The sequence below is a fragment of the Eutrigla gurnardus genome (genome assembly GCF_963514095.1).
Source record: "Eutrigla gurnardus genome assembly, chromosome: 7".
Taxonomy (NCBI): domain Eukaryota; kingdom Metazoa; phylum Chordata; class Actinopteri; order Perciformes; family Triglidae; genus Eutrigla; species Eutrigla gurnardus.
Genome location: NC_139921.1, coordinates 26,631,646 through 26,656,729, shown reverse-complemented (window position 1 = coordinate 26,656,729; position 25,084 = coordinate 26,631,646). Strand labels below are relative to the sequence as shown.

The 25,084-nt window shown below is 42.9% G+C and overlaps 4 protein-coding genes across 7 annotated transcripts in view; 1 reads left to right on the top strand and 3 right to left on the bottom strand.

The window, feature by feature from the left end:
- The window catches only part of cnih1 (cornichon family member 1), a 196,164-nt gene that overhangs the window by 148,092 nt on the left and 22,988 nt on the right, over positions 1-25,084 (top strand). The window lies entirely within an intron of this gene.
- Positions 521-5,817, bottom strand: srsf5a (serine and arginine rich splicing factor 5a). Its single transcript, XM_084012861.1, has 8 exons — positions 5,716-5,817; positions 4,239-4,370; positions 4,083-4,153; positions 3,582-3,748; positions 3,187-3,266; positions 1,699-1,772; positions 1,511-1,615; positions 521-1,352 (listed from the first exon to the last, which is right to left on the bottom strand). The coding sequence occupies exons 2-8, from the start codon at positions 4,362-4,364 to the stop codon at positions 968-970; spliced, it is 1,008 nt and encodes a 335-aa protein (XP_083868987.1). The 5' UTR covers positions 4,365-4,370; positions 5,716-5,817; the 3' UTR covers positions 521-967.
- On the bottom strand, positions 6,677-19,954 carry LOC311015550 (deubiquitinase DESI2-like). Its single transcript, XM_084012871.1, has 7 exons — positions 19,779-19,954; positions 19,089-19,225; positions 18,622-18,717; positions 11,142-11,214; positions 9,945-10,038; positions 9,707-9,848; positions 6,677-9,174 (listed from the first exon to the last, which is right to left on the bottom strand). The coding sequence occupies exons 1-7, from the start codon at positions 19,840-19,842 to the stop codon at positions 8,935-8,937; spliced, it is 846 nt and encodes a 281-aa protein (XP_083868997.1). The 5' UTR covers positions 19,843-19,954; the 3' UTR covers positions 6,677-8,934.
- Positions 20,939-24,951, bottom strand: lgals3a (lectin, galactoside binding soluble 3a). 3 transcript variants are annotated; one of them, XM_084014178.1, is made up of 6 exons: positions 24,796-24,951; positions 24,369-24,386; positions 23,549-24,286; positions 22,338-22,426; positions 22,082-22,238; positions 20,939-21,990 (listed from the first exon to the last, which is right to left on the bottom strand). In XM_084014178.1, the coding sequence occupies exons 2-6, from the start codon at positions 24,381-24,383 to the stop codon at positions 21,835-21,837; spliced, it is 1,155 nt and encodes a 384-aa protein (XP_083870304.1). In that variant the 5' UTR covers positions 24,384-24,386; positions 24,796-24,951; the 3' UTR covers positions 20,939-21,834. The 3 variants fall into 3 exon arrangements, with proteins under 3 accessions (XP_083870304.1, XP_083870305.1, XP_083870306.1); XM_084014179.1 differs by lacking the exon at positions 24,369-24,386 and having other exon boundaries at positions 23,549-24,304; positions 24,796-24,947; XM_084014180.1 differs by lacking the exons at positions 20,939-21,990; positions 22,082-22,238; positions 22,338-22,426 and adding an exon at positions 22,852-23,201.

The window sequence follows — 25,084 nt, the reverse complement described above, 5'->3', positions numbered from 1 at the left end:
ACAGAACCAACACTGGCTGACAGTTAACAGTTTGAGAAAGCTTTATTAGGTTGAACTGCAGAGACTTTAATACCTACGAGTCTCTTGACTCAACTTCACAAAATAAAAAAAAGACACTTCTTTCTGGACATTACTAAAAAGTTTAATGACAGTACACAATGAGTGTTTTATTAGTATCAAATTAATAAACTTAAGAGACATTTCTTCCCGCTGAAGCAGAGACACAACACTCCACAGGCCGAGGCTGGAGATCACGTTAATACAAAGCAAGGAAGAGAGATCACCAACACGAGACGAGGCCCTGATACATCAGTGTTCAACAAAATCAATGCCAGATTCCAACATCATTACACAGGAAAGCTGAAGTAAACCACCAACTGAGATGCTTCGCATTTCTACGTTCACACATCAGGGCAGTGAATGCAACACATGTAGATCATCAGAAGCAGAATCACAGTTTCACAGCAATGCAAGGAGCTCGCGTTACAAACAAAAATATACCTAATCAACATTTTTTGGGGGGAATGAATGCCATTCCCACCTAACCTTGAACTGCTGTGAACACCCAGGCGAAGCACAGAGGAGTGGATGGAATCAAAACATGGCAGACAGCTAGGACAGGCTGCAGGATTGGTGACGAGCTTCATCACTGATCAAAATGTTTTACGTCACTCAGTATATCATCAAAAAAAGGGGAGGGGGGGGGGGGGGGATTTTAAAAAGGGGGAAATCACAAGGTGATAGGAACACAAAAATATGTTGTCCTTGTAGAAGCACATCCAAACTAACAAAAACAAAAGAGAAATCAAAGCCAATGTGGGCATTTTAATGACTGAAGTTCTTATTTCAAATGAAGCCATGTAAATGGCAAATTCCTCCCTTTCATTAATAAGAAAAAAGATAAATCACATGCCACCAGACAGGCCTGTGGTGAGCAACGATCAGTCTCTTCTATGGCCGACCAATCTCAGTGCTTGCTGTCTGCAGAGGCGGAGCGGGAGCGGGAACGTGACCGGGAACGAGAGCGGGAACGAGAGCGAGAGCGTGAAAGGGACTGTTTTTTCTGAGCGGGAAGAGGTGAACGGGAGCGAGACCTGGAGCGGGACTTGGAGCGAGACTTGGAACGAGACTTTGAGCGGGACTTGGAGCGAGACTTGGAACGAGACTTTGAGCGGGACTTGGAGCGAGACTTGGACCTGGAGGGGGATCTGCCTGAGGCTCTGCCCCCTCCTGATGACTTCTTCTCTGGGGTGCGACTCATAGACCTGGATCGGCTCCTGGAACGGTTGCGGCTCCTGGAACGACTCTTTGAGCGGGAGTAGCTGCGGGAGCGGGAACGGCTCTTGCTGCTCCTGTTGGTAAAGAGAAGACATTAAGATTTATACCGTGGCATAACAAAACTAGAAACGACGACGACAAACTGTAATTCCACAATTGTCAGACCACACAGGGAAGGACCCCCCCCCCCCCCTTTAATTTAAGTCTTCAAGAAAGTTTAAAACCAACTCACCTTCTGCTGTCCTCAAAGATCTTAAGCTTGCGTCCATTCAGCTCTGACCCATCAAGCTTAGAGATGGCGTTCTTCAGGTCACTGCGGGATGCAAACTCTACAACTCTGCAGGAAACCAGAAGCAGTCATTAGGCTCACATCCTGAAGACAAAGAACGTTTGAGGAGTCGACTCAGAAGAACAACTCACCCTTCATTTTTGTTTGGCCTGTGAGCGTCCACAAAGGTAACTTCACCTGCTTTTCTCATCAGGTCTTTCAGGTCCTATTTCAAAGCATAATGAAGGATTAGTGACGGAGAAAAAAACAACAGGTGCCAGTGAGAACCTTTTCAGACCTGGAGGGGGGAAATGAGCAGGCAGCAAGAAACCAGCACACATTGAAACTTGGGATATCTAATGCTGACTTTCGTCACTGTGATAAGCTCCCATTTCAGTGGAGGGCATGTAAACAAAAGAGCCACTGCAAATGTTTTGTGTGGACAAGTCTGGCCTTCACTCAAACAGTTTTAAAAGCCCAATTAAAATGGCTCTGTGAATTTGCATCAGCAGACAAATTCAACTCCATAGTGAGGCGCCTGCGGGTAATCCAGTAGTTAGGTGTTTTCAAGTTTCAAACTTGATGCATTTGTGTGTACAAGTATTGGATATGGTGTCTGAGTATGTGAGATGAACCTGTGTATTTATTGGTGGTCGGATCACAAAAGTATTCTGGGTAAGTGACATATACAAATGATTTGGCTCTAAAATGCTTAAGTGTTTATATAGTAAAACTGCCTGCTTGCCATTTGAGACTGTAACTCTACACCCCTTTACCACCCGACCCTGTACAAACCCAATCACATGAGTTTTATGCTACTTACCGCTCCATACCCAGGAAGATATTAGCATAGAGCCACTTGTCCAAATAGCAAATGGGAACCAATGCAGTGTTAAGCCCTTGAGAAACGACCTCGGCCTTGACCCAGCATCCGGCCTCCACAAGTGAGGAATCACCAGAGAGCAAGTAGGGGGAGGGGTGTGTGCCCGATTCAACACCCCCCCCAGCTCCATCAGCAACAGAAAAAGACCCAAACGAGTGTAGGGACCGTGGATTTGGGGGGGTTACAGCAGTCGGGGGTGCCAGCCCACAGAACCTCCAGACTGTGGCTACGGACCTCCTAAGGCTACCGTATCCTGCGCTAGACCACTTTCACCCGCTACGGGGCCCAGCCAAGACTTTAGACCGGCGGCAACTGCGTGTAGGGAGAGGCACCAAATGGACACTATTCAGAAAAACAACCAGGAGAGGGCGCTACACACTTCTGACCCCCTCATGGAGGGTGTGCATTCACCTCTGATATAAAAAGGAAACCATATCAGAGCAGCTGTTAAAACAGTTTAATGTTTTTGGTTAGAATGCCTAACAGCAGCTCTAACCTGCTTTTGTCTGAAGAAAAAGAAGTAGTTGGAGGTAAAATAGATAAAAAAAATAAATTAAAAAAACACTGGGGGCTTTCTATTGTAAATAGCTGATCTACGTGTTTTTTAAATGTAATTTGAATAGAAACAAATTGGCCTGGCATGATCAAATGAATGCTGCTTCATTTAAAATTGAACACATTATAGGGTGATATATACATTTTTTTTTAAAATAAAAGATATCGTTATAAGATACACAAGAAAGTCCAGCATTCATACCTGCCAGCTGATTCGTGAAGAGAGGTTCTCCACAATGAGCCTATGGTCCGTCCTTACAGGGGGGCCATACCTGTCCAGTCAACACAAACCAAACAGAAGTCTTTAATACAACATTTTCGGTGAAAAGGGAGGTTTCCTTTTTCCTAATTCATTCAGAATTTACTCTAAGAGCCATCTCAATATTTTTATTTGATTCAGAGGTGGTACAAGTTGACATAAATCACCTGATAAATCAACAGTAAAAGAAGGTGACAAGATTTCACTTGACTACATTTGAGTATATTTAGAGAACAACAATGGGCTAAGAGTCTTGCAATACTGTTGCAACAAAAAAACTAGACGCTTTAATCAACTACTTAGTTGTGGCTTTGGGGTTTTTTTATGGCAAATTTACCTGGATCCACTGCTGCGAGAAGGACGATAGCCACTGCTGCTTCCACCGCCGCCACCACCTCCCCCGCCACCGCCACCACCACCACCTCCACCGCCGCCGAAGCGTCCTCCCATTCCTCCAGGGCCGCCACCTCTTCCTCTTCTGGAGCGAGCATGCTCGATGGTGACCCTGAAACAAGTGAGAAAATACAGTCAACAAAAATGAACTAAATGTTTTGAATACATTAAGAACAGGAAATTCATGACAGAAATACAGCAATGTTATTTATAATTTTGTAAGGGCTTAACTTATAATAAATAATTGAATTAACTTGTGTTATGAGGAGGAAAATGCCCTGTACTTCCACTTGAAGAAAAGTGTGTAGTGATGTCATCTAGTGACAATTGAGTAGAAATGGCTTGCAAATGATTATATTAAAACCGCACTTGTGTTTGATTATAGACCCACCATTTAGTCGGTGCGTACATGCCAGATTAAGGGCAAACAAAACCACAATTCTTACCTTTCACTGCACAATTCTTTGCCATTTAACTCGTACACAGCATCATCTGCATCTCGGTGGTCATCGAATTCCTGAGGAGTTCAAACTAAATTTTATTTTCCGAACACAACAAACAGAGTTAGAAACAAAAAAATCCAAACAAAAACTCAAACTCACCACGAAGCCGAATCCATTCTTCAAGTTTATTTCACGAATCCGGCCGTATCCCTTGAAAAACTTCTCCACGTCTCTCTCTCTGGCATGTGGGCTCAATCGGCCAATGAAGACACGACAACCACTCATTGTTATCTGCCGTGATGGAAAACAGAGTCGGTAATCATTAAACTGGGGTAGGAGGAAATGTGGAGTAAAAATAGTTTAATATTTGACTAGCTGTGCATAAAAGTTGATTATAGACATGTGTCAAGTTTGTCAACTTCAACGAGTGAAGTAGAGAGTTCATTAGGAGGCACCGACGTGAGAACAAAGCTGCTAATCGTAGGGAAAATTGCATTTCTCATTGTTTCAACGTGATTATGTTAAGCACAAATAAAGATACCTAGACCCTCTTACAAACCTATAAGGTGCCGTATTAATGAATTTAACCCATGGCACACTTCCCCCTAGCCTGTCTGTTGGTTTTGTTGGCAGAGGGGCTAGGGCTGCAATGCAGGAAAACAAACAAAAACGCTATAAGCTAAATGGCATGCAACCATAAACTTCTGTTTCGTCTTAAAGTGCATATTTGACAACGATTTTCTCTATAAAAATTCCTATTCCTATTCTGACATCCCAGGGCACAACAAGACATTGTGATATCGCAAACCTGAATGAGATAAACGTGATAAACCCGTTCTAGTCGAGTCAGTTTCAGGTAGTTTCAAACAACCCCCCACGATCTCCATAAACGTACCATCCCCCACATGTACACACCGATGCACCGGCGTTTGTAGTAGGTTTATATCCAAGTTTAAAATGTTAGTTTTGTTGACGCGTTCATTCAGCAAATTTACGTCATTATTAAGACCATTGTTTAGGATTACGTTGAAATGTAGTCCTTTAAACAGAAGTGTATTTTTCCCTCTTTTCCCAATTTGTATTACTCGGTGAAACCCTACGCCTCAAACTACAGCAGACCCCAAAAATCACAATTTATTTAATTATACACCTCCCTTAAACCAAGTTAAATGTGTCCAATAAATACTATATTTTTTACATCTAACGATAGCTAATTAACAATCCCCACGGATTGAGTTCCCTCGATAGAAATGGTCACATGGGCCCAGAGCCGTGATGCCGTTGCTAAGCTAACTAGCTCAGTTAAACCGTAAATGTGCATTAATGCGTCGTGGAAAGGAATAAATTAGATATGTGAAACTGGCAGACACCATCCTATTTTAGCGATGTGGTATTATGACAGAGCAGGCCGTCTTTGAGCCGCTTAAATGCAAGTTGTCGGCTTGCTCGGTGCACCATAACGGCTGGTTCGCTACCTCGAGGTCGACTTCTGTTAGCTTAGCCGAGCTAGCTTCCTACGGTTAGCTACAAAGGCACAATCCCCTGCTCAGAACGAACGAAAACCAACAGCTAGCTATTAAAAACATCACAACTGCTTCAATGCAATTCTTTGACTTCAATTAAATCAAAGTCTCACCTTTTTTTCTGATCACGTTTTGTTGCTTGCGTCGCCGACGTGCTGCTGCTGTGACTGGGCCGCCTGGTGTCTCCTGCTCGACTAAATCAAAATGGCGAGTGGGTCCAAAGCCAAAGAGCAGAGAACAGGAAATGCTGCCGCCCTCGCGTTGCCAGTTTCCGGTTGGTCATTAACCGTCGCGGTTAATCCCTAACTTGATTAAAGTTACTTTACCCCTTTTTCCTTCGAAGTATAGAATAAGTATCGTAGCTGCGGTGACGAGTTCTAGTGGCGGAATAAGCAGCGGATTCTCTTGTTGAAATGCACCGGAATGTTTTTCATTATGAAACAAATATGCCGAGTTTTTGGACTCATGAAAGGAGGATACAGCACGGATCTGGCAACCCACCTCACAATTTGCATTGTGAGCCAGCAGGCTGTAGACAAGCTCCAAAAGCTATCCTCTTATTTCTTCATTAACTTAACTACGCACACTTTCATATAATTACTTCTCTTTTCTTATATTTAATTGTCATCTTATTAATTATATTGGACTTGAGTATTATATTGTAAATATATAAATGTCTCTTTTATATAATTTGACTTTTACTAAATCACTCTTTACGTTGCCTATTGAAACGGCATTTTTTGAGGCAGACACCAGTATTAATATTTGAGTTTTCAAATTCAGATGAACCATAAATATAGACCATTAAGCTCCTTGATAATACTAATATATATATTTGTGACAAAGAGATATACCATACGAGACATTTTACGGACAAAAAATTAAATGTTCAGTCCTCTTTGGTGGACAAAACTACTTTAAACTAATCTAATGCACTATATAAAATGTCTTTTCTTTAGGCTTTTCAATGAAAGTAAAGTTAAATACCTGACATTTAATGCGAGACATGCCATTATAAAGCCCTGCTCACGGTACCATCGTAGCAAAATCAGAAGAAGCAGAAGATTTCTTTGCTATTCTGTCTCTTTATTCTAGTATTATATCATCATTCTTTAAATTGTCTTGGGTTAGGAAAAGAAAATACAAGGTAACAATAGAAAAAAATACCTGTCTGGTCTGCTGTGTAGAAAGGGCAAAAGACTTTTGAGCATGGGTTACTGATCACTGCATAGCTCCTGTCAACTCAAAATATACAACAAAAAATCTGAACACAATAACAATGTAAGACTAGAACAAAATAAATAAATAAGAATATAGCTTATTGAAGTCAAATTTGCACTTTGAAACACCATTTAACAAGTCGCTCAGCAGGAATAAGATGATCTCACTATTACAAGTCGTGTGATTTCCTTCCTGAGAAAGGGCGGCTGTCCATTAACGCACTACAGCAGGCGGGATGGGACAAGATCAAAAACCACATGACGTGGTCTTCGTCACCGGGCTTTTGCATTAAAAAGAAAGAAAAGCAAAGTAAGCTTGAATTTAAATGAGTAAGACTACAAGGAGCCGATGTTAATCATCATCATTATCATGATTATAATCACCACCATTGGGAGGGGGAGGGGGTCATTAATGGGGTTGTTTACCTGCATGTATGCTAATTACAAACTACTTCATGACATCGTATATTCCCTTTATAAGTATCTGATCTTCTTACTGCAGCAAACCTCGGACGTAGCCTATGAGTAGCTTCTCTAAAGGTTTGATAAGAATGCTTTGTTTCTGTAAACAAGTCACAGTTCAGTTAACAGGCGAAAGAAATTAAACATTAAATTGGGTTGGACTGTGATATTTAATTTCTTGTTGAGAGTGAGATGAGCAGTTTGATACCACTCTCACACCAGTGGGATGAACTATGAAGCTTCAGGTAGCAGCCACTTAGCTTAGCTTAGCATACAGGCTGGAAACAGCTAAACAAAACAGAAAATATCTGTCAAATTATCGTTTTTACACCGTTTTATAATGTGTTCAATGGTGAGGTTTCAGTGTGCTGGTATGTGGATTTGGCTCCTTTTGGACAGAGCCAGGCTAGCGGTTTCCCCCTGTTTCCAGTCTTTAAGGTAAGCTAAGCTACTAGCTGCAGCTTAGCATATGGACATGAGATTGGTATTAATTTCTCATCTAACTCTCGGCAAGAAAACCAATAAGCATATTTCCCTAAATGCAGAATCCCTTGCATTAAGTACGATTAAAAGGAGTTTAAAGGAGAATACTGATTTTTCTACCTTTTCTTGTTTTAAAGGCTGCTGAATAATCATTGGTTTAATTGTGGAGAAAGACCAAGGTATCACTGCGAAACATTCTCTGGGCACAATTATACATTTCCCAGCCTGGAAGTTATCGCTCCATTATAATATAAAGACCATCTGGATATAAAAGCGTAGAGAAAATTATTCTGGGTCACAAAGTCAATAATTGTCGGTGTAGCAGCTTGACTTTCTCTGTGTTTGTGCCTCTGAGATGTTCACAGATAGCAACTGGGCTGCCCAGAGTGAGACCGTATGAACAGCGACTATTTAAACTGAACAGTGTTTGCCCTTGATTGTTTACGACTGTCTATGTACTGGTTACACTGGCGAGCTGCCTGCCAGGTTACAGTTTAAAACAAAGTCCCAGTTTGGATCGTTTTGTTCTTACAAAAGGAAAAAAGGAGAGGAAATACTTGACGATATGATCAGAAGTGTGAGGTCTCAGCTTAGTTTTGTCAAATCCTTTCAACATGCAACGTTATACTATAAGTTCAGTCTGAACATGAGGAACAATTAAATCCTCTTTAAAACACTCTAAAATGGCCAAAGTTAACTTCCGCACCATGAAAAGCGGAGTCGACGGTATCAACTGAAGGCCACGTTGAGGTTGTTGAAGGAGAAAAGTTGTGAAAATTGAGCGGATTCCTGGTAACGTCACTACGAGTAGCCTCAGTTGTCTATGTAGTTATTCTACAAAAGCAGCTCTGAAGGCAGGGCAGGGAACAAGGCTGACGAAGGTTTACAAGTTCATGGAAAAGACTAATAACGTACTACAAACTTTCAGATCTACAAGTGGTTGTTGTGGCGCCTGAGCTTCAGCGCTCAGCTCAAAGTCTGTCCTTCTGCAGAAGCGAGACGCAGGCCTGAAGTCTCTCTCTTTTTCATGAAGGGCCGACTCTCCTTCCAAGCCTCTTTACTGAGAGGACAAACAGTATGAGGTCAGCTGGTTGTTCGAGCCTACTAATGCCACGTGGGCCACGACGAGGGTGGCGAGGAGGTCCAGAAGTCTACGTCGGGGCGGGTTCACACCCTCGTGTGGCGACAGCTGTGGGAGGAGCCGGCGGCGGCCCCTCCGGACGGGGACGAGGGGTCCTCGTCGCTGGACTCGTTGTGCTCCTCTTTGTGGAGGCCGAGGCTGATGTGGGTCTGCAGGGCGGCCGGCGTCAACCACTCCTTGGGTAAGCAGCTCTGCAGGAAGGGGATGCAGGAGCTGAAGTACGCCAGCCTGTTGACCCAGCGGGGGATTTCCCGTCCACACAGCAACTGGAAAGAAATATGTCAAACATATTGTTTTTTTATTTCTAGAAATGTGTGAGACATTTGGATATGCATGTTTACAGGGAATAGATACATGTTTGTATGTAATACTTCCAGTAATTTAGTACAGATGAAGTTGAGACTCTCAATGGGTCAAGCTCCAAAACACTGGATCCTACATTTCCCATAATGCAATTCTGTAGGGACAGCATGCTAAGTGCAGCTGAGACTGATGGGAATGTAACTAGTTTTGTAGATATTTGGGAAAAAAGTGATTTTTCCATATAACTCCCTTCAGAGCCCTAGAAGATAGTTCTATATTGTTTTTTTAAATTTATTAAATAGGGACAGTGCATATTTATGGACATAATACAAATACACCATGTACGCTAGCTTTAATCCCTTGTCCTTAGGCAGATAACATGTAAAATTGGTGGAGTGCCCCTTTAAGTGTTCTTCTCTAGGATGCTTCTGTAACTCAGAAGTGTGACCTATGACCTCCGTATACATGCAGGGACACCAGCAGTCTCACACTGACCTCGGAGAGCGAGGAGGAGAAGTGGTTGCAGTTCTTGTGCATTAGATGGTAGGCGTTGCCTTTGAACTCTTTGCCGAGCTCCTCCATGATTTTGTCCATGTCCTCCTCGGTGAAGTCCGTGGTGCCCAAAACAATGGCCTCCCTGTGTGAGAGCAGAAAAAACACATATCAGCACACATTAACATGATCTACCGTCGTCATGAGTGAAGGGTGCTTAAAAAAAACAGAGCAGGCTCACTTGAATTTGAATGTCTCTCCCAGTTCGGCGGCGTTCCCGGGGTTGATCTCAAAGATGCCGCTGAAAGGGTACGGATGGCCTCCGTATGCAAATTCTGTGTGGACAGAAACTGATTAGCTGCTGGAATGGAAGCACCAAACAACTGTAATTACACAGAAGCGAGCAATTAATCACTGAAAGACTGTTAAAGCCATCGGGCCCGGCTGATTACAGACCTGTCTGCACTGTGTTTACGGCCGTGTCATGGAAAACAGTGATGAACACAGAGGCTTGACTTTGAAACGCAATTTAAACACACAGCGTTGTTTCAGCCATGTTGGGAATCAACAAGTATACTGTTGGTAAGTACTGCACTGAAGTACAAACCCTACTTCTACATGAGTATTTCCATTAGATCTATATGTCTTCTCCAATTGAACATTTAACGGATAGTTGTAGTTGATGATCTTATAAAATATGAGGAACAGTTACAGATTAAACTACAAACAGTACAAAAAAAAAAGCAAAAAATAAAAATATATATACATTTTTTTCCATTTAACAGTCAAATGAAAACATGACATCAGCAATGATTATCCATAACTATATATAACCACAGGGGCAGTATTTTTCTGCATTATGAGTATGTTAACTTTTAAAACTTTTTGTAGATTTTGCTACTAATATTTTTTATTTATATGTACATGACATTTTCAATGCAGGATTTTTTTATATTGCAATTCTTACTTAATTAAAGGATCTGAATACTCTGTATGGAAAGTATTTTTTTAAAAAGTACTCTTTAATGCATCATGTTTTATAAAACAATCGCAGCTTTTGAGCGTAAAAAGGCCAACTGGTGCAAATATGATTTAATTCATGCCGTCATTATGCAAAAATGGTGTGCTTCCACAAAAAGAAGTGGTTTCCTGCCCAAGTAAGGGCTGTTTTTCTACTATCATCATATTTCACAGTGCAAAGACACACACACACACACACATGCACACATAATTCGGCTTGAGTCATTGGTGACTCAACCCAGAGAAATGGGGTCATGTTATTAGGGAACACAATTCCATATTCCATTTTTAAAATCTACATCATGTGCATCCGTGAAAGCAGAGCGACCTCCCAGTCAGACAGTGACGCACACGACTCTGCTCTGACGAGCTGTAATGGGATTTCAGAGACATAAAGACGAGGAAAAAAAGGCCTTACCTCGGCCATAAATCTCGATGCCTGAGTGGAAGACTCCAATGCCCAGATTGGAAGTGTATTCGTTTATCCAGTACTGCAGAGAGAGGGAGGGAGAGGAGGGGAGAGTTAAGAGGAGGGCTCCGTTCGGGATCAATATTGAGAGCTATTTTGCGTCGTATCCGGAAAGACACGATCCAGGAGCTCTCAAACGCTTACCTTAAATAGTGTGTCTGTATATTTAGTCTCATAAAAGAACCTGAATAATAATAACTCCACAGGAAAGTTTCGTGCTGCATGATTGTGAGGAGAAAGAACTTCAGTTACATGTGGTCACGATTCATGATTACCGTGGTTTTAATGCACTTTTGATATTCAGCTTAATTATATTTGAAGACCTTTGTTTTTCCAGGTAAAGGAATAGTTTGACATTTTGGGAAACATGCTAACTCGGGTCTAGATGGAGAGTTTGATTGTATTAGATTGGTTTCAAGGGTACACATAGGTCTTTTAATGTCCTATTTTAGGTTGCTTCTATATATTTTGCCCTATTCAGATTTTGTGTGGCTCCCTTGGAGCAGGTTGATCATTAATTGTGCAGATAAAGTCCTTTAGTATTGATCAATATTCCTTCATCCTTGCCTTTAATCGATTTATGGCTTTTCAGGATGTTGCAACACCGCTGGCGTCCCAGCATGCACCGGGCAAGCAAAACAAAGAAAACACCCGGGACGGATCCATTACAAGGGCAGCTAAACAATCAATCACAACATCAGGCCCTGATCTGTGTGACTCTTTTAGATCGCTGGAGGAAAAAATCACACATCATCTCCTGGTGATCTACGAGCACCACCTTCACGGCACGCAATCAAGAGATAATTCATGGCAGGACCAGGACTCTTCACCCCACCACCACCACCCACCCACACCCACACCCACCGACACTCCCGCACCCTTTAACACCCCTGAGGAAACATGCTAAGAGCTATCCACGCTGGCCCAGCTGGCCCCATTAATAATAGAACACATTTACTGCTTCAGTGTTACAATAAAAGCATATCCACCTCCTTACTTTGTGTCAACACCTCATGCTCTGCTCTGACTTCTACCCTTTTTATATTTCTTCTTCTTTTCACACCTGGAACACTGATGGAGAACCTTTAACCCGCTCTCAGCTTCCTGGGAAGCAAGCGATCCCCCCCAGAGAATGAATTTCTTCCAGTAGGAGTGAAATGAGCTGACGGTGAAAACGATTTAACTCTCTCCTCAGTACATAATTCATAATAAAGTCCTGGCAGCGGAGCCTTTTTTTCCCCCATCACTATCTGAGCTGAGATTAATCACACGTCCCCGATGACGTGCCTCCACTCTCCTGCAGCACGGCCAACAAAAGTGCTGCAACGATCCCATGCAGCATCCCCCTGACAGCATCGCGCCTATGCAGACGCAGCATCCGCCGCCACACGCATCCACCACACATCCTCATCATCAACCCGCCCTCCTACAGGCACTCCTATACCCAGTTTAATTCTCTGCAAAAAAAAAACGATTGAAGGATGGGGATGGTGATCACTTTCTCACTCTTCTGCAGACCCTGCGTGACCCGTTAAATCCACAGCAGATCCACACTGGAATTAAATCAGCGGTCTGAGCAGCTGTCACTCACGGCCCCACCGAGGTCCTCATCAAACCTGCACCTAGCTTTGAGTCCGAGTGAGCCTTCCTTCACATATACACATATCATTTCTCTACCCTTGTTGAAAACCTTGACTTAGATAGAAGCATTTGCACAAGTCAGCTTCATAACACTTTAAGGTAAATACAAATAATTGCCTTAAGTTGATCGTCTCTAAACCTCGAAGGACTGCACGCTTTCAATGATTATATTAATTATTTATTTAACACTTTATCTTAACCCTCATCCTCCCACTCGTTTAGCATTTGGGACTATAGTATATTAGTAATACATTATTTATGAGCCCCTGCATCCTAGCCGTGAGTGCATATGAGAATATTTTCACTGATTATAGTTATTTGCCAACAACTTTAATTTCTCACATGAAGGATGTGTAGCTGGTGTGTAAACGGATGATGACTGATGGTGTAACACGGGTGTATTTTGTATAAATAACATTCATTGAACATTAAAAAAATAATAATCTTCATCTTCGTATGAAACAAGCCAACGGGAGCTGCGAATCGCAGCATGTCTTCATTAGTTTTGGACAGTTTGGAATCCACTTGTGGGTGATTTCTACCTTAACAGTTGAATAAAGATTTTATAATTCACAGCCGAGACCAGCGAGCGCCATCATCTATAATTAAAAAATATCATTACGGCTATGTTATATATCACTCATTAACTATTTATTAGATGAAGGAAGGTTATTGTTGACATTAATAAACAGTCGTTGCATCTGTATATCAGCCTACAGCTGTAGTGTAGTGCGTTATAAACAATGTATTGAACGTCTATGTACAACTCTGACTGTGTGGAGTTGAATTCCACAACTGTTTGGTGTAAACGGAGTCATTCTGTACAGCAACGTGTTGCATAATATTCACACTGGAGGCTGTTCGGCGGTACACACGTTTCTGAATGAAGACCCTTGTCCTAGTGTGTGTGTGTGTGGGTTTATGCGAGTGTGTGTGCACGTGTGTGTTTTTGTATGTGTGTGCATCATGTGAGTGTGCGTACACAGTAGACAGAGGTCAAAGAGTTGTCGTTTCAAAGGCTTGAGGTTGTATGTACATACATGTATTGATTTCTTATTTATCCCTATTATGTTAAATTTCATTTTACGTTCTTACTTTTTCCAAGTCAAACACAGCGATTCTACTAGAAAATGAGTAGATAAACCAGAATAAGGCTTTCCTAACCGCCTTGTCCTCATACCTTAATGATGGGTGTGACCAAATCCCATTGGCAGTTCTTGTAATTAAACAGTTTTTAGAAGTCTACACTGAGAAACAGGTGTGTTTTAGTTTTGGGCCTGCTTTTTATAGTGGTGCGTTCAATGCACCTGCTGGTATCGGATTACAAAACAACCCTGAAACAGAAACTGATTTTTTTTTTTTAGTAAAAGTAAAGGGATTCTTACCATATCATACACGTTAAGGATGACAGGTTCATTGGCCATGGTTTAAACCTGAGCTGGAAAGGCAAACGTCCCCACCCTGCACGTTTTCACGGATGTCAGGACCTCCACGGCCCTGAGGAAGTCACAGGGCCACACGGCAGACAGCTGCAGCGGGCGGCAGGCGTCTGCTGCAGGGACGGAGGCTGCTCATTCCCTCCCCCTGCAGGGAAAACTATACTGCGGGAAAGCTGGAAAGGCGAGTTAAGTCCCAAAAGTGTGGGACGTTAGGTCAGGAAAACGCATGAAACTCAGACCCAACAGCCGGGCAAAGAGAGCTGCAGCCCTGGAAGAGTCCACCACCACCCCAAAAAATGAATGTTTGTAATGTGGAAAGACAGCTGCTCAACTTGTCACATCAGAGGCGTCAGAGATGAAAATGTGACCCACAGAGAGACATAAAGGGCCCACAAGTGTTGGGATGTGAAGCGGGCAGCCCTGCTGTCATCGCGGGGCAAGAAAGGCGACAGCTGGGGCGGACCGACGTCGACGACGGAGGAGGAGGAGTGCGGCTCATTTTCTCACGGAGGATGTCGGAGCAGCTCTGCGGGGAAGAGAGAGGAGTCCTGGGCCGCGGCGGTTAATCACAGCCGATGCGGAGGAGGGGGCGTCAAGTTCAGCAGCAGCATCCCCGGCCGGCGCCGCTCCTCCTGCCGCTCCGCATCCAGCATCCTCGTAGTCGGACCTCCGCGGCGTGACTCCTCCGACGACACCGATGAGAGGGCTTCTCCAACGGGGTTCAACAAGAGCCAGAACAGCCGAGACCCATCCGTATCGTGCGGCCGTTATTCAGCTCTGCCTCTCTCTCCCCGTCTCTCTCTCTCTCTCTCTCCCGTTGGGAGCGAAGATTTGGATTACATCATATCTGCCCGCGAGGCACCATCCTCCAACGGCTGCTGCACGAGACGGCGCTGCTGGCGGGAATACAGGAGCATTCTGTCGGCTTATTGTTCTGACACGGGCTTTTCTAAATAAATAACGTAAACATATAATTTTTATATAAATATTCGTTGGCGTAAAACATGTTTTGTGACTGACTACTACATGAGTTAGTAAAAAAAAAAAAAAAAAAAAAGTAAAAATCGTTCTTTATACGCTAAAGTAACAACAGGTTTCACGGTTTGTCAAAACAAATTAGCTAAAATATTAATTCTAGTCATTAATTTATGCATTTCCCTATTATATTACACTATCAATACGCCTTTGTGTGCATATGGTGATATTTAACTGTATTCAGAAGCAGTTTTTTTGTCGCAATATCATCCACTTTTAATTTGAAGGTGAACAGTCCACATCCGGTGTCACGCGATCGTTAGATAAAGACATTTAGCTTTAGCCAAATACATTTAAAAATGATGTATCTTATTACGTTGACATAAATATTTTAACTTTCAGAATCCTATTTCATTTTTTTTATTTAATATAGACATTTCATTTTCTATTAATTTCGACTTTAAACATAGTTTCTTGTAGTTTTAACAGAGTATTTTAATATTTATGTTCCCTAAATCATCTATTTCATCCTAAACAATGGGACTTACACATTCATATTAAATATCTTGCATTCCTTACTATTAAATAAAAAAATAAAAAAACGTAAAAGCAAGTTAATTCACACAGTATTTTGCATAATTTATTGATCTGTGTTTTCTGCCATACTGCACATATCCCACTCAGCAGAGCAACATGAAATGTATTTACAGACAACGAGAGCCACGTACAGTTGGAGACGATCGGTGGAAGTGCTGCAGATTGAAACACGCTGGGACAAAGAGACCCAGCACACACTTATTCATCAGCTCTGTGGAAGTTACTGAAGGAGATCCATGATCGTGGATAGTGCAACAACAACAACAAAAACATTTAAAATTATTGACAGCAACTAATTCCTTTAAAACGAAAAAAAAAAATGGCTCAAACTGATTTTCAGTATTAAGCTGTTGATCCTTCACACAAATTAACAACTCATGTCCTCTTATCACAACACTTATCATCAGTCACTCAGCAGAATGTGTGACGCGATCAAGTACTGGCCTCGATGAAACGGTAGGAGAATGTTTAAAAATCGCACATTCATGGTAGCATCTCAGTCGTAGCTGCTCACCACATAACAATACACACTAAAGGAATGCTTCGTATCAAAGATAGACATTTAACGGCTCACCCTGAGTGACCCTGCAACACTTCATAACAAACCCTTCAAAGTGAAACTACTTGGTGATACTTTGAACAATTGTACTTGGTTTTAAAAGAAGTCTGGTGATAATCTTTTTTTTTCTTCTCTTTCAACAAATCCCCATTAAAACAACATTTTTATGAGCAAGTATTGTCAGATATTTTATTCCTCTGTGCCACGCTGCTTCAGTTTATTTTGGTCACCAAATGTGTATTAATCCGCAGCTGAAAAAAATTGCGCAATTGCCTGTATCTATTATGATGTTTTTAAAGATTTCCACGTTGAAAACATAGATTAGGCTTGTGGATGAGGAAGTCGGAAAGTATCAAGAGATTGTTGGTTTTGGGGCTTTTTAAATGGGATTTGTGGACAACGATAATAGAGATCGTCGCCAGCAACAACCTTTAATTCAACGTATTATTTTGATCACGACGAGCGAACCGGAGCATTACTTGGAACGGACAGAAAAAGGCACTCTGAAGTCCATTACGAGGCATCATCTATTACATTAACTGCAGGCTGTTCCAGCACAGCAGGATGCCGCCGCTCCTCCCATGAGTCTGTGCAACGGTGATAATACAAATCAAATTTTTTTTTACTGAATGTACAGTGGGTTCCACTCTCGTCGGCCCTCAGACAGATGTGCCATTCAGGGACGGAGGTACAGAGCGTCCTACGAGTGACTGAACACAACACTGTCTTTCAGTTTGTAGATGCACGCTGAAGCTTGAGCCGGTCCGCCTCGGCACCAGGACTTAATAGGATTCTGCGTGTGTGCAACTGTTTGTTTCTGCCTCGGGGCTCAGCCCACAGCAGTAAACGTACATCCTCCTTCTACTCCTTAAAGTATCTCTAAAGAATAACCTGTGTGGTCTCCTTTTGCACCGGAAGAGCGTCAAGAAGCTACCATTAACCTCATCACGCACGTGAACACGGAGAAACTCACCAGCGACACCAACAGCTACTCATAGAAAACAAATAAACAATAATATAATGCTTTAGAGTTTTGTTCCCTCCGTCTTTTCTTTGGCCTTTAGCAGAGTTTTTTTTTTTTTTTTTTTTATCTTAAAAATAACATACAGACAACGTCGGCTTCGTTAAAAGTGCTTCCTGAGGTGCCGCATGTAAATAAATGCAAAGAGGGCAGCAGCTCCAGCCAAAGCAGCCAGTACTCCCAGAGAAGACGCCGGAGATGTGTGATCGGGCTGTGAACCTGTGGATCCGTTCAGACGATGGGGCAACTGCAAGACAACAGATTTAAAAACAAGAATACGTATCAAGAGATGCACTGGAGGTGATATTTATGCAGGAATGCACCCGTTTTTCCCGGCATCGCATGAAGAATCAAGGTGAACAAAACGAAGCAGTTCATGTGACTTGTCATCCGACCGGCGTACGGACACTTTGAGGCAGGTGAAGCCATAAAGAGAGGTGAGACGCAATGAACGGGGTTTGCGACCCGCACTTTTCTCAAAGGCGTTTCCGCATTGTATGCGTTTTTAATAAACAAAGGGTTGCAGAAATAAATGTGTAAAGACTGAAAATGAGAGAAGGGTTTCAAAGTAGCCACGCGCGAACGTTGAAGTGTTTTGGAAGGTTAAAAGTTGTCAGCTGTAGGACAATTTGACAAGCCCTCTTTATCAGCTCTGAACAACACAAAACTGAACCACCATCTGCCAAACTTAAATCTATTTACTATAAAATATCATGGCATAGTAGAATTAAATACATCCAAAAGTTAATGGATAAAAGATGCAAAACCACTGGCTTTAGGAGTAAAACACAAGCAAACCTCACGTCATTCTACACGCACAGTTCCTTCTGTCACAGAATTGTCAAGATGATATGATAATGGTAGAGGATACATATTTGCTCACCGTGTGGCAGAACAAATATCAGGTGGTAAGTGGATTAATTCAGGAATTACAGGATGTAGAGGAGGATTCGACATAGTTCACTGATAATACAGCACAGGATTTTATCAGGTGCCATTTCAGATACAAAAACAAAAGCCTTTAGTGAGCCTGGATATTGTTTCGCCCATCATTTGGGAGAATTAAAGAAAACTAGAGATACGTTTTGCTGAGCTCAAGACAATTTCCCCCATTGTGGGGGTCAACAATTACCAAACTGCTCACAAAATAAATAAAACCCCAGGACAAGGGAGTTTTTAAAGCATGACTCCGCCCACCTGTTTCTGGACACGGAGCTCCACGTCCTTCCCTGCCGTCCTGAACAGATCCACTGTAGCTTTGTGTGTCAGATCCTCCAGCTGGACTCCGTTGATCTACACGACCCACAAAAAAAAAAACTGCTTTTAATTCAGTTCAGCGAGGGCTGCAGATAATCATCAGCTGAATATTTGACATGCAAAATGTCAGACAAATTGCCTCCAACCAATAGTCTCCTTGCTATATTGCTGTTGTATTGTTTTGCTATAATTATGCTAATATACTCATAAATAATATATAATTATATACTTCAAAAAGTATATAATAATATCATCAAAGTGTAATATCAACATAATTGTAAACAAACTCGTTGAATTCACATTGCTGCACAATAGGATTAGAAATATTATAAAACCCTCCTCCTCCTCCTCCTCCTCCTCCTCCTCCTCCTCCTCCTCCACACTTGATGAAAGTCAGCATCCATTACCGCCAGGATCTTGTCGCCCTCCTGGAGTCTCCCGTCCAACGCAGCGGCTCCGTCGTCCTTAATCTTGGACACGTAAATGCCGTTGTCGTTCACCACGTACTGCTGGTCCACGCCCCCGACTATGTTGAACCCCAGACCTTTAAATAAAGTAAACAAACGAGAAGACGATGGGGATACCTGGGCACCGGAAACCCAACGTGTTTACCTGGACAAACCGATTCAATCACAGCATTTATCTCAACGGGTCAAAGTGCAAGTCATTGCTTAGACGTGTATGGAGACCGGTTCACCAAATGTTACATAACGATCCCGAATCCGATATCACTCTCTCACGAAGTGGAATGAACTTTCCTTTACGTGTCCAGCTCCTCTAGCTGCTCTCCAACAGGCCGAGTAGTTACGTTACTTTTTAAAGATTTCAACAGCGCCGAAGTACATACATAATTAATTATTTATCAAATCAAACCAGTAAGAGCTCAGTTAGCTTCTAAAACTCAGCCCCATGGCTTGTGATACTCGATTACGCGCAGTGGAGCGGAGGTTTTGTTGTTTTCGATCCGCCAATTAGCCGTTAGCTCGCGGATGGACGCTAGCTTGACAGCGCTGATTCGTGCCGCCGCCGCTACGTAGCTAACTCAAAAAGCTAGCGGCGTTGACTACGTGCTAACTGCGCGTCAAGTCCCCGCTTACCTGTCGACCCCCGCGTCAGTTTTATGTCCACCACGCCGGGCGAAGAGTGCAGAGAGCCGTTCATTTTGTCGCGTCTACAAAACGAGTGTAATAAGTGTGCAGAGGAGGACAGACGAACTATTTATCTGAAGGTGAACTCATTGAGGAGTTTCGATTCGCTTCCTCCGGTCCAGTCGGTGGTCTGTGGCTGTGCTGCCCCCCGGCGGGGTGAGGCGGAACTGCAGCAGGCAGGCAAATCAGAAATGCAAAACAAATATTTAAAAAAAAAGAGTTGCTCCCACGATTTTGACACGTTCTTTAACTTTTAATGTTAAAACTTCAGCTATACACGTTATACATATTTGTAGTTTAAACGCTGGACTACATGTTGCACAACATTTGCTCAGGTTTTATGTGCTAGGGATTTAGTTTATAGTGTGTGGTAAACAGTATTATTATTTATATTTTGATAGATATTTTTGCGCCTATAGAGCACTGACGCAAGTTTATTATTATTATTATCAACTATGCTGTTTTTTCACATTATCATATCACTTCTCCTTGCACCACCCTCATTCCCATTATAACAAAGTTTGCTATTTGCACTATAAATGATATTACTCATATTACACTGATATTGCACACAGTGTACATATATTCTGTGTATACATGTACAGGTTTATATAAGTGTAATTGTATCTTCTCCTCAATATCATTTTATTCCTGTCTTTAGTGTTATTGTCACTTTGTTCTATTATATTGGTCTATTCTAGTACAACACCTTATGAGTGGTGGAAGGAGTATTTAGATAACAGTAATACCACGCTATAAAAAATACTGCAGGAAGTAAAGGTCATGCATTAACAATGTTACTTATGCAGAAGTATTAGTAGTCCTGCAGTCACATTTTACATTCTTAAAGGACAGTTTTACCTGATCAAGTGTTTCAATGCGATTGGTCACTTTTTAGAAAAATCAATTTACTTTCTTAAAAAAAATCTGTCTTCCTTTTTGATAAAAGTGAGCTACAAAGAATGAATTATATAATATAAGCAAAATAAAACTAATGATATACATTCTACCAACGACAGCTTAAATGCCCCAGAGGACATCCCGTACAAGCCTGACATTTTCTCTCACTTTCTCCACGTTGGGGTAAAATAAAGAATGGGGAACGGAGAAACTAGTATTTATTATGTGCACAGGCAGGCAGCTCATGAAAGGTGTACATTGTTCTGAATCAAACAGCATTATCAGTCATTATTTGATTGTTGCCCTTTATTTAAACAAGCATATATTCTCAAAATATTGTACCACTGTTATCTTTGGCAACAAATCAGAGATCCCACCCCTCCCCTGCCCCACGTTTGACTTTAATCTTTAATAACTCTCCGTTTTCACCAGTAGATTTGACTTCAACATGAAATCAGAGGACGTAAAACACGATGCGACCCGTCCGGTCCGAGAGTCAGGAGGATTAATACTGAAGAGCCCAACGTTGGAATATAAATATACGTTACGAAACTTCTTCGTTAGCCTGCGGATGTTAACAGGCCGATGAGTGTCGAGGTGTTGGCTAGCACTGAAGTACGGAGGGGGAAAGGAGACCTAGTTGATTTTCAGCATCCCGCTCTCATGCATTACAGAGGCTCGTCAAGATGTCGATATAAAGGACAGGATAATAAACAAGACACATACCGTCTACAAAACACAGCATACTAGTGGACAGTAAGTTCAACTCAGCCTACAATCTTCTCGTTTAAGCATAAATTAGTATTTCCTTAGATGCACTTTCATTACTTTGATACCATTACGTCCTAAAATATTTTGATTGTGAGCTGCAAAAACAAAACGAGAGATATCATCCAGCAAAGAAAGGAGGAAAAGGATAATCTGGTTAATCTGCCATCTGTTCTGTTAGAAACAACAAAGTGCCAGGTGGGAGAGATTGCACTTTGCTGACTACTGTGCTTGGGAAAACTCCATCAGAGTATTTGAGAGGATTTCAAATACGGTGGTAAGAGTGTGACGCCGGGTCTCTCCCGCACGGCGTTCGGTTTCAGCAGCCGGGGGGGGTTCAGATCATGTTTGGGGCTACGCTGTACAGGGCGACGTCTCCGGTCACTCGCAGCAGAGTCACTTCCTCCAGCCCGCCGACTCTGTGCTCGTACTCCAGCAGGTGGTTGCCGTCCACCGCCACTTTGAACGAGTCCTCCTCCACCAGGATCTTCAGCTGCAGGGGGGGGGGAAATAAAAATCTCACGTTGGCTCCAGACCACACGATCAGTCCAACACAACCACAGCTTCATTGCTTTACACTTTACCTCAAAACGGCGTCCCTGAACAAATGGGAACATTGCGTCCCGCTCCTCCGGGCCCCAACATCCACCGAGGTTGGAGTTTCTGACGATCGTCTGCTCGTGAAATCGAGGATTTAAGTGGAAAACGACATCTGACCCTTTGAAGAAGTCAATCTGGAACCTGCAAGAAAAAAAAACCCCAAAGAGATCAGGAGTGCTGCTGACAACGACTCGTTCTCCCACTGTTTTAATTAATGAAAAATAAGTGTGTGTTTTGTACCTGTCTGCACCAGGAATGGGCTCCCCTTCTATCGTGATTACAAGTTGTGGCATAATCCCAGCGTGAAGCGGGAGATCGTAAGGCACCATCTGGAAGAAATACGTACATTTTTAAATCACAACATTCATTTTACTACTCTTTACTTAGGAATTATGTTTAAAAAAAAAAAAAGCATAATGAGAAATTATGATTTACTGTGTTTATTCAGGAAAAATACACAAATACACAAATATTTATCCTCAGTGGCAGAAGTAGAATTGGCAAGAAGTGGCAGAAGAACATCTCATCACTGATACGCTGAACTTACTCACTAAAGCTAAGTACTTTATCACAAAATAGTGTGTTTTTTTGAGTTAAACATTATTCAAAACTTTGACCCCGCCCACATTCCTGATGAAACATTGCCATGAGTCACGTCTTCCATTTAGCTCAACACTCTTACGCCATTCACAATGACTCGTCACGACGACGACAGGGAAAGGAAAATCAGTTTTTCAACATTTTTTTTATATACATATAAAACGTATATACATATATACGTATACAAAAGTGACATGGTAGTTTAGAAATAGTGATGAGTATACAAATTTTAATAAAAACTGTGATTTTATCAGAAAACAAAAAGTGTTTTAATACAAAAAAAAACATGAGTACTGTGTAAAAAAAAAAAATGGTCAAATTTCAAATCATATTGCACTTCATTCAAACATTACATTGCCCGGGCAGATTGAACCCTAACTGTACACTGTGGAGACATTTTCATGAAGCCTAATCAAACCATATGTTGATTCTGGAGGTGACGTCCTTTGTCCGACTGAAAAGCTGAGTTCATTGCTTTCAATTATATGGTGGATTATATCTGGGCTGAAAGACAAGAATACAGTTTTTGATAACTAAGTTTGAATATTTTGTTGATTCTGCTTTATTCTTTGCTTTGCACCCCAGCAGAGCCCAATATACAGAAAAGTAACCCCCCCCTAAAAATGTACCATCATGCAGTAAATCTTTTTTCCCATCAGCAACAGAGCGAGGCCGACACCACACCAGTCTCATTGAATATTCTAGAAAAAACCCTGTACTTGTAGTAAACCTAGATCCCACACACTGCCACCACAAGAGAAATGCTCCGCTGCACAACGGAGCGAAAACACATCGGCAAAGAGATGCAGCAAGCAAGCAACGTGATGTTGTTCGTAAACAGTGTTACTCACCAGCATGCCTCCGGGAGCAGCGGGCCCACCGTATGGACCCATAGGCCCAGAGCCAGGACCGAAGGGGCCAGGGGCAGGAGGGAAGCCTCCGCCTCCAGGTGACCCCCATGACCCAGAGGGCAATGGGGGGAAGCCCCCAGCAGGGAATGCAGGGAAGCCAGGGCCGGCTGGAGGGGGGAATGCACCTGGACCGCCTGGGCCGTACATCCCGTTGCCTCCGCCTGGCTGACTTCCTGGGAAAGGCACATTTGGATAAGGCCCAGAGGGAGCTCCGGGGCCGGACTGAAATGGTCCAGTTGGGTAAGGAACAGGGCCTCCGGGTAGCTGTCCTGGAGCTCCTTCAGGGGGGTACTGCCCAGGAAACTGCCCAGGGAACTGGCCAGGGAACTGCCCAGGTGCCCCGGGACTGGAGGGGAACTGCCCTGGAGCTCCTGGTGCAGGCGGGTATTGTCCAGGTATCCCAGGACCAGGGTGGAACCCACCAGGTGCTGAAGGAGGTCCCGGGAATTGTCCTGGTGCCCCAGGACCAGAGGGGTACGGGAACTGCCCCGGTGCCCCCGGGCCAGACGATCCACCAGCATAGTCACCTGGAGCGGAGGGCTGGCTGGGCGCTCCTGGGGCTGAGCCCGGCCACCCTGGGTTGGAAGGAGGCGGAGGGTTCCCGGCAGGGGCACTCGGGTTGGTGTTCCCCATTTTCTTTGCCTTGCTCGGGGAGTCGTCTCCTAAGGCATCGGACAGCTGGAGGGCAGAAAATGACTCTCTGTATACAACAAACCATCGATGCAACCACGATTATATGATGCAATAAAGTTAAACTCACCGAGAAATCTGCCATGATCTACAAAAAAAAAGTTACAAAAAAAGCAGAGACACAACTTACATTAGTTTTATTAGGAAGTTAAACAACAAGCTGTCAAACAGTGGAGGGCTCGTCTATGTAGTAAATGTTTCCATCCCCGACTAGTGATCAACAAAATCCCCATTTGGTTCAAAGTGGAATTATCGTGACCAGCCTAAATATCACCACGATGAGCTACACGGATGCTACGGCGACTCCAGCCGCGCATAAACGCAGATTTAGCGTTTTAAACGTCCGGTTAACTGGCGTAACACAGTTGGCTACCGAGCGAGCTAACAGCGGCTAACTGCTAGTGGACGTTCCGCTGGTTAACTTAGCTCGTGTGTTTATGTTAGCCTCCTCGGTGTCAACGGGGAACAAGAAGTGACAAAGTGATATGTCGTGCTACCTCGCCGGAAGGTGAACTCCTCTCGGGTGAGATGTGGGGAGAAGTGGTGATTTATCCAGCTGTTGACGCCAGATAGCCCGCTACTTTAGCAAGCTACAAGCTAGCGTTGGATCGGCTCTCTCTCACACAAACTACAAACTCGGCGAGCACGCGCTTCCACGATGACGTATACCGAAGGGTGGGGTGGGCACGTCCCTGGGTGGAACGCGCACAAACCCGGAAATATGGAAATAAGGAAAGTTTTTTAAACTAAAAATAAAAAAAATAAAAAAAATAAAATGCCCTTTAT

Bases quoted from the DNA above. Each gene is read 5' to 3' on its own strand.
- srsf5a (XM_084012861.1), bottom strand. From the start codon at position 4,364: ATGAGTGGTTGTCGTGTCTTCATTGGCCGATTGAGCCCACATGCCAGA. The intron at 4,154-4,238 runs GTGAGTTTGAGT...TGAACTCCTCAG, and splicing joins AGAATGGATTCGGCTTCGTG to GAATTCGATGACCACCGAGA. The intron at 1,773-3,186 runs GTATGAATGCTG...GCTTTGAAATAG, and splicing joins CTTCACGAATCAGCTGGCAG to GACCTGAAAGACCTGATGAG.
- LOC311015550 (XM_084012871.1), bottom strand. From the start codon at position 19,842: ATGAACGGCTCTCTGCACTCTTCGCCCGGCGTGGTGGACATAAAACTG. The intron at 18,718-19,088 runs GTAATGGATGCT...TGGGTCGTGTAG, and splicing joins AGGGCGACAAGATCCTGGCG to ATCAACGGAGTCCAGCTGGA. The intron at 9,849-9,944 runs GTGAGCCTGCTC...GCTCTCACACAG, and splicing joins GGAGAGACATTCAAATTCAA to GGAGGCCATTGTTTTGGGCA.
- lgals3a (XM_084014178.1), bottom strand. The intron at 22,427-23,548 runs GTGAGTAACACT...TATTTCTTCCAG, and splicing joins CTGCTCCCGGAGGCATGCTG to ATGGTGCCTTACGATCTCCC. The intron at 22,239-22,337 runs GTACAAAACACA...TTTTTCTTGCAG, and splicing joins CCCATTCCTGGTGCAGACAG to GTTCCAGATTGACTTCTTCA.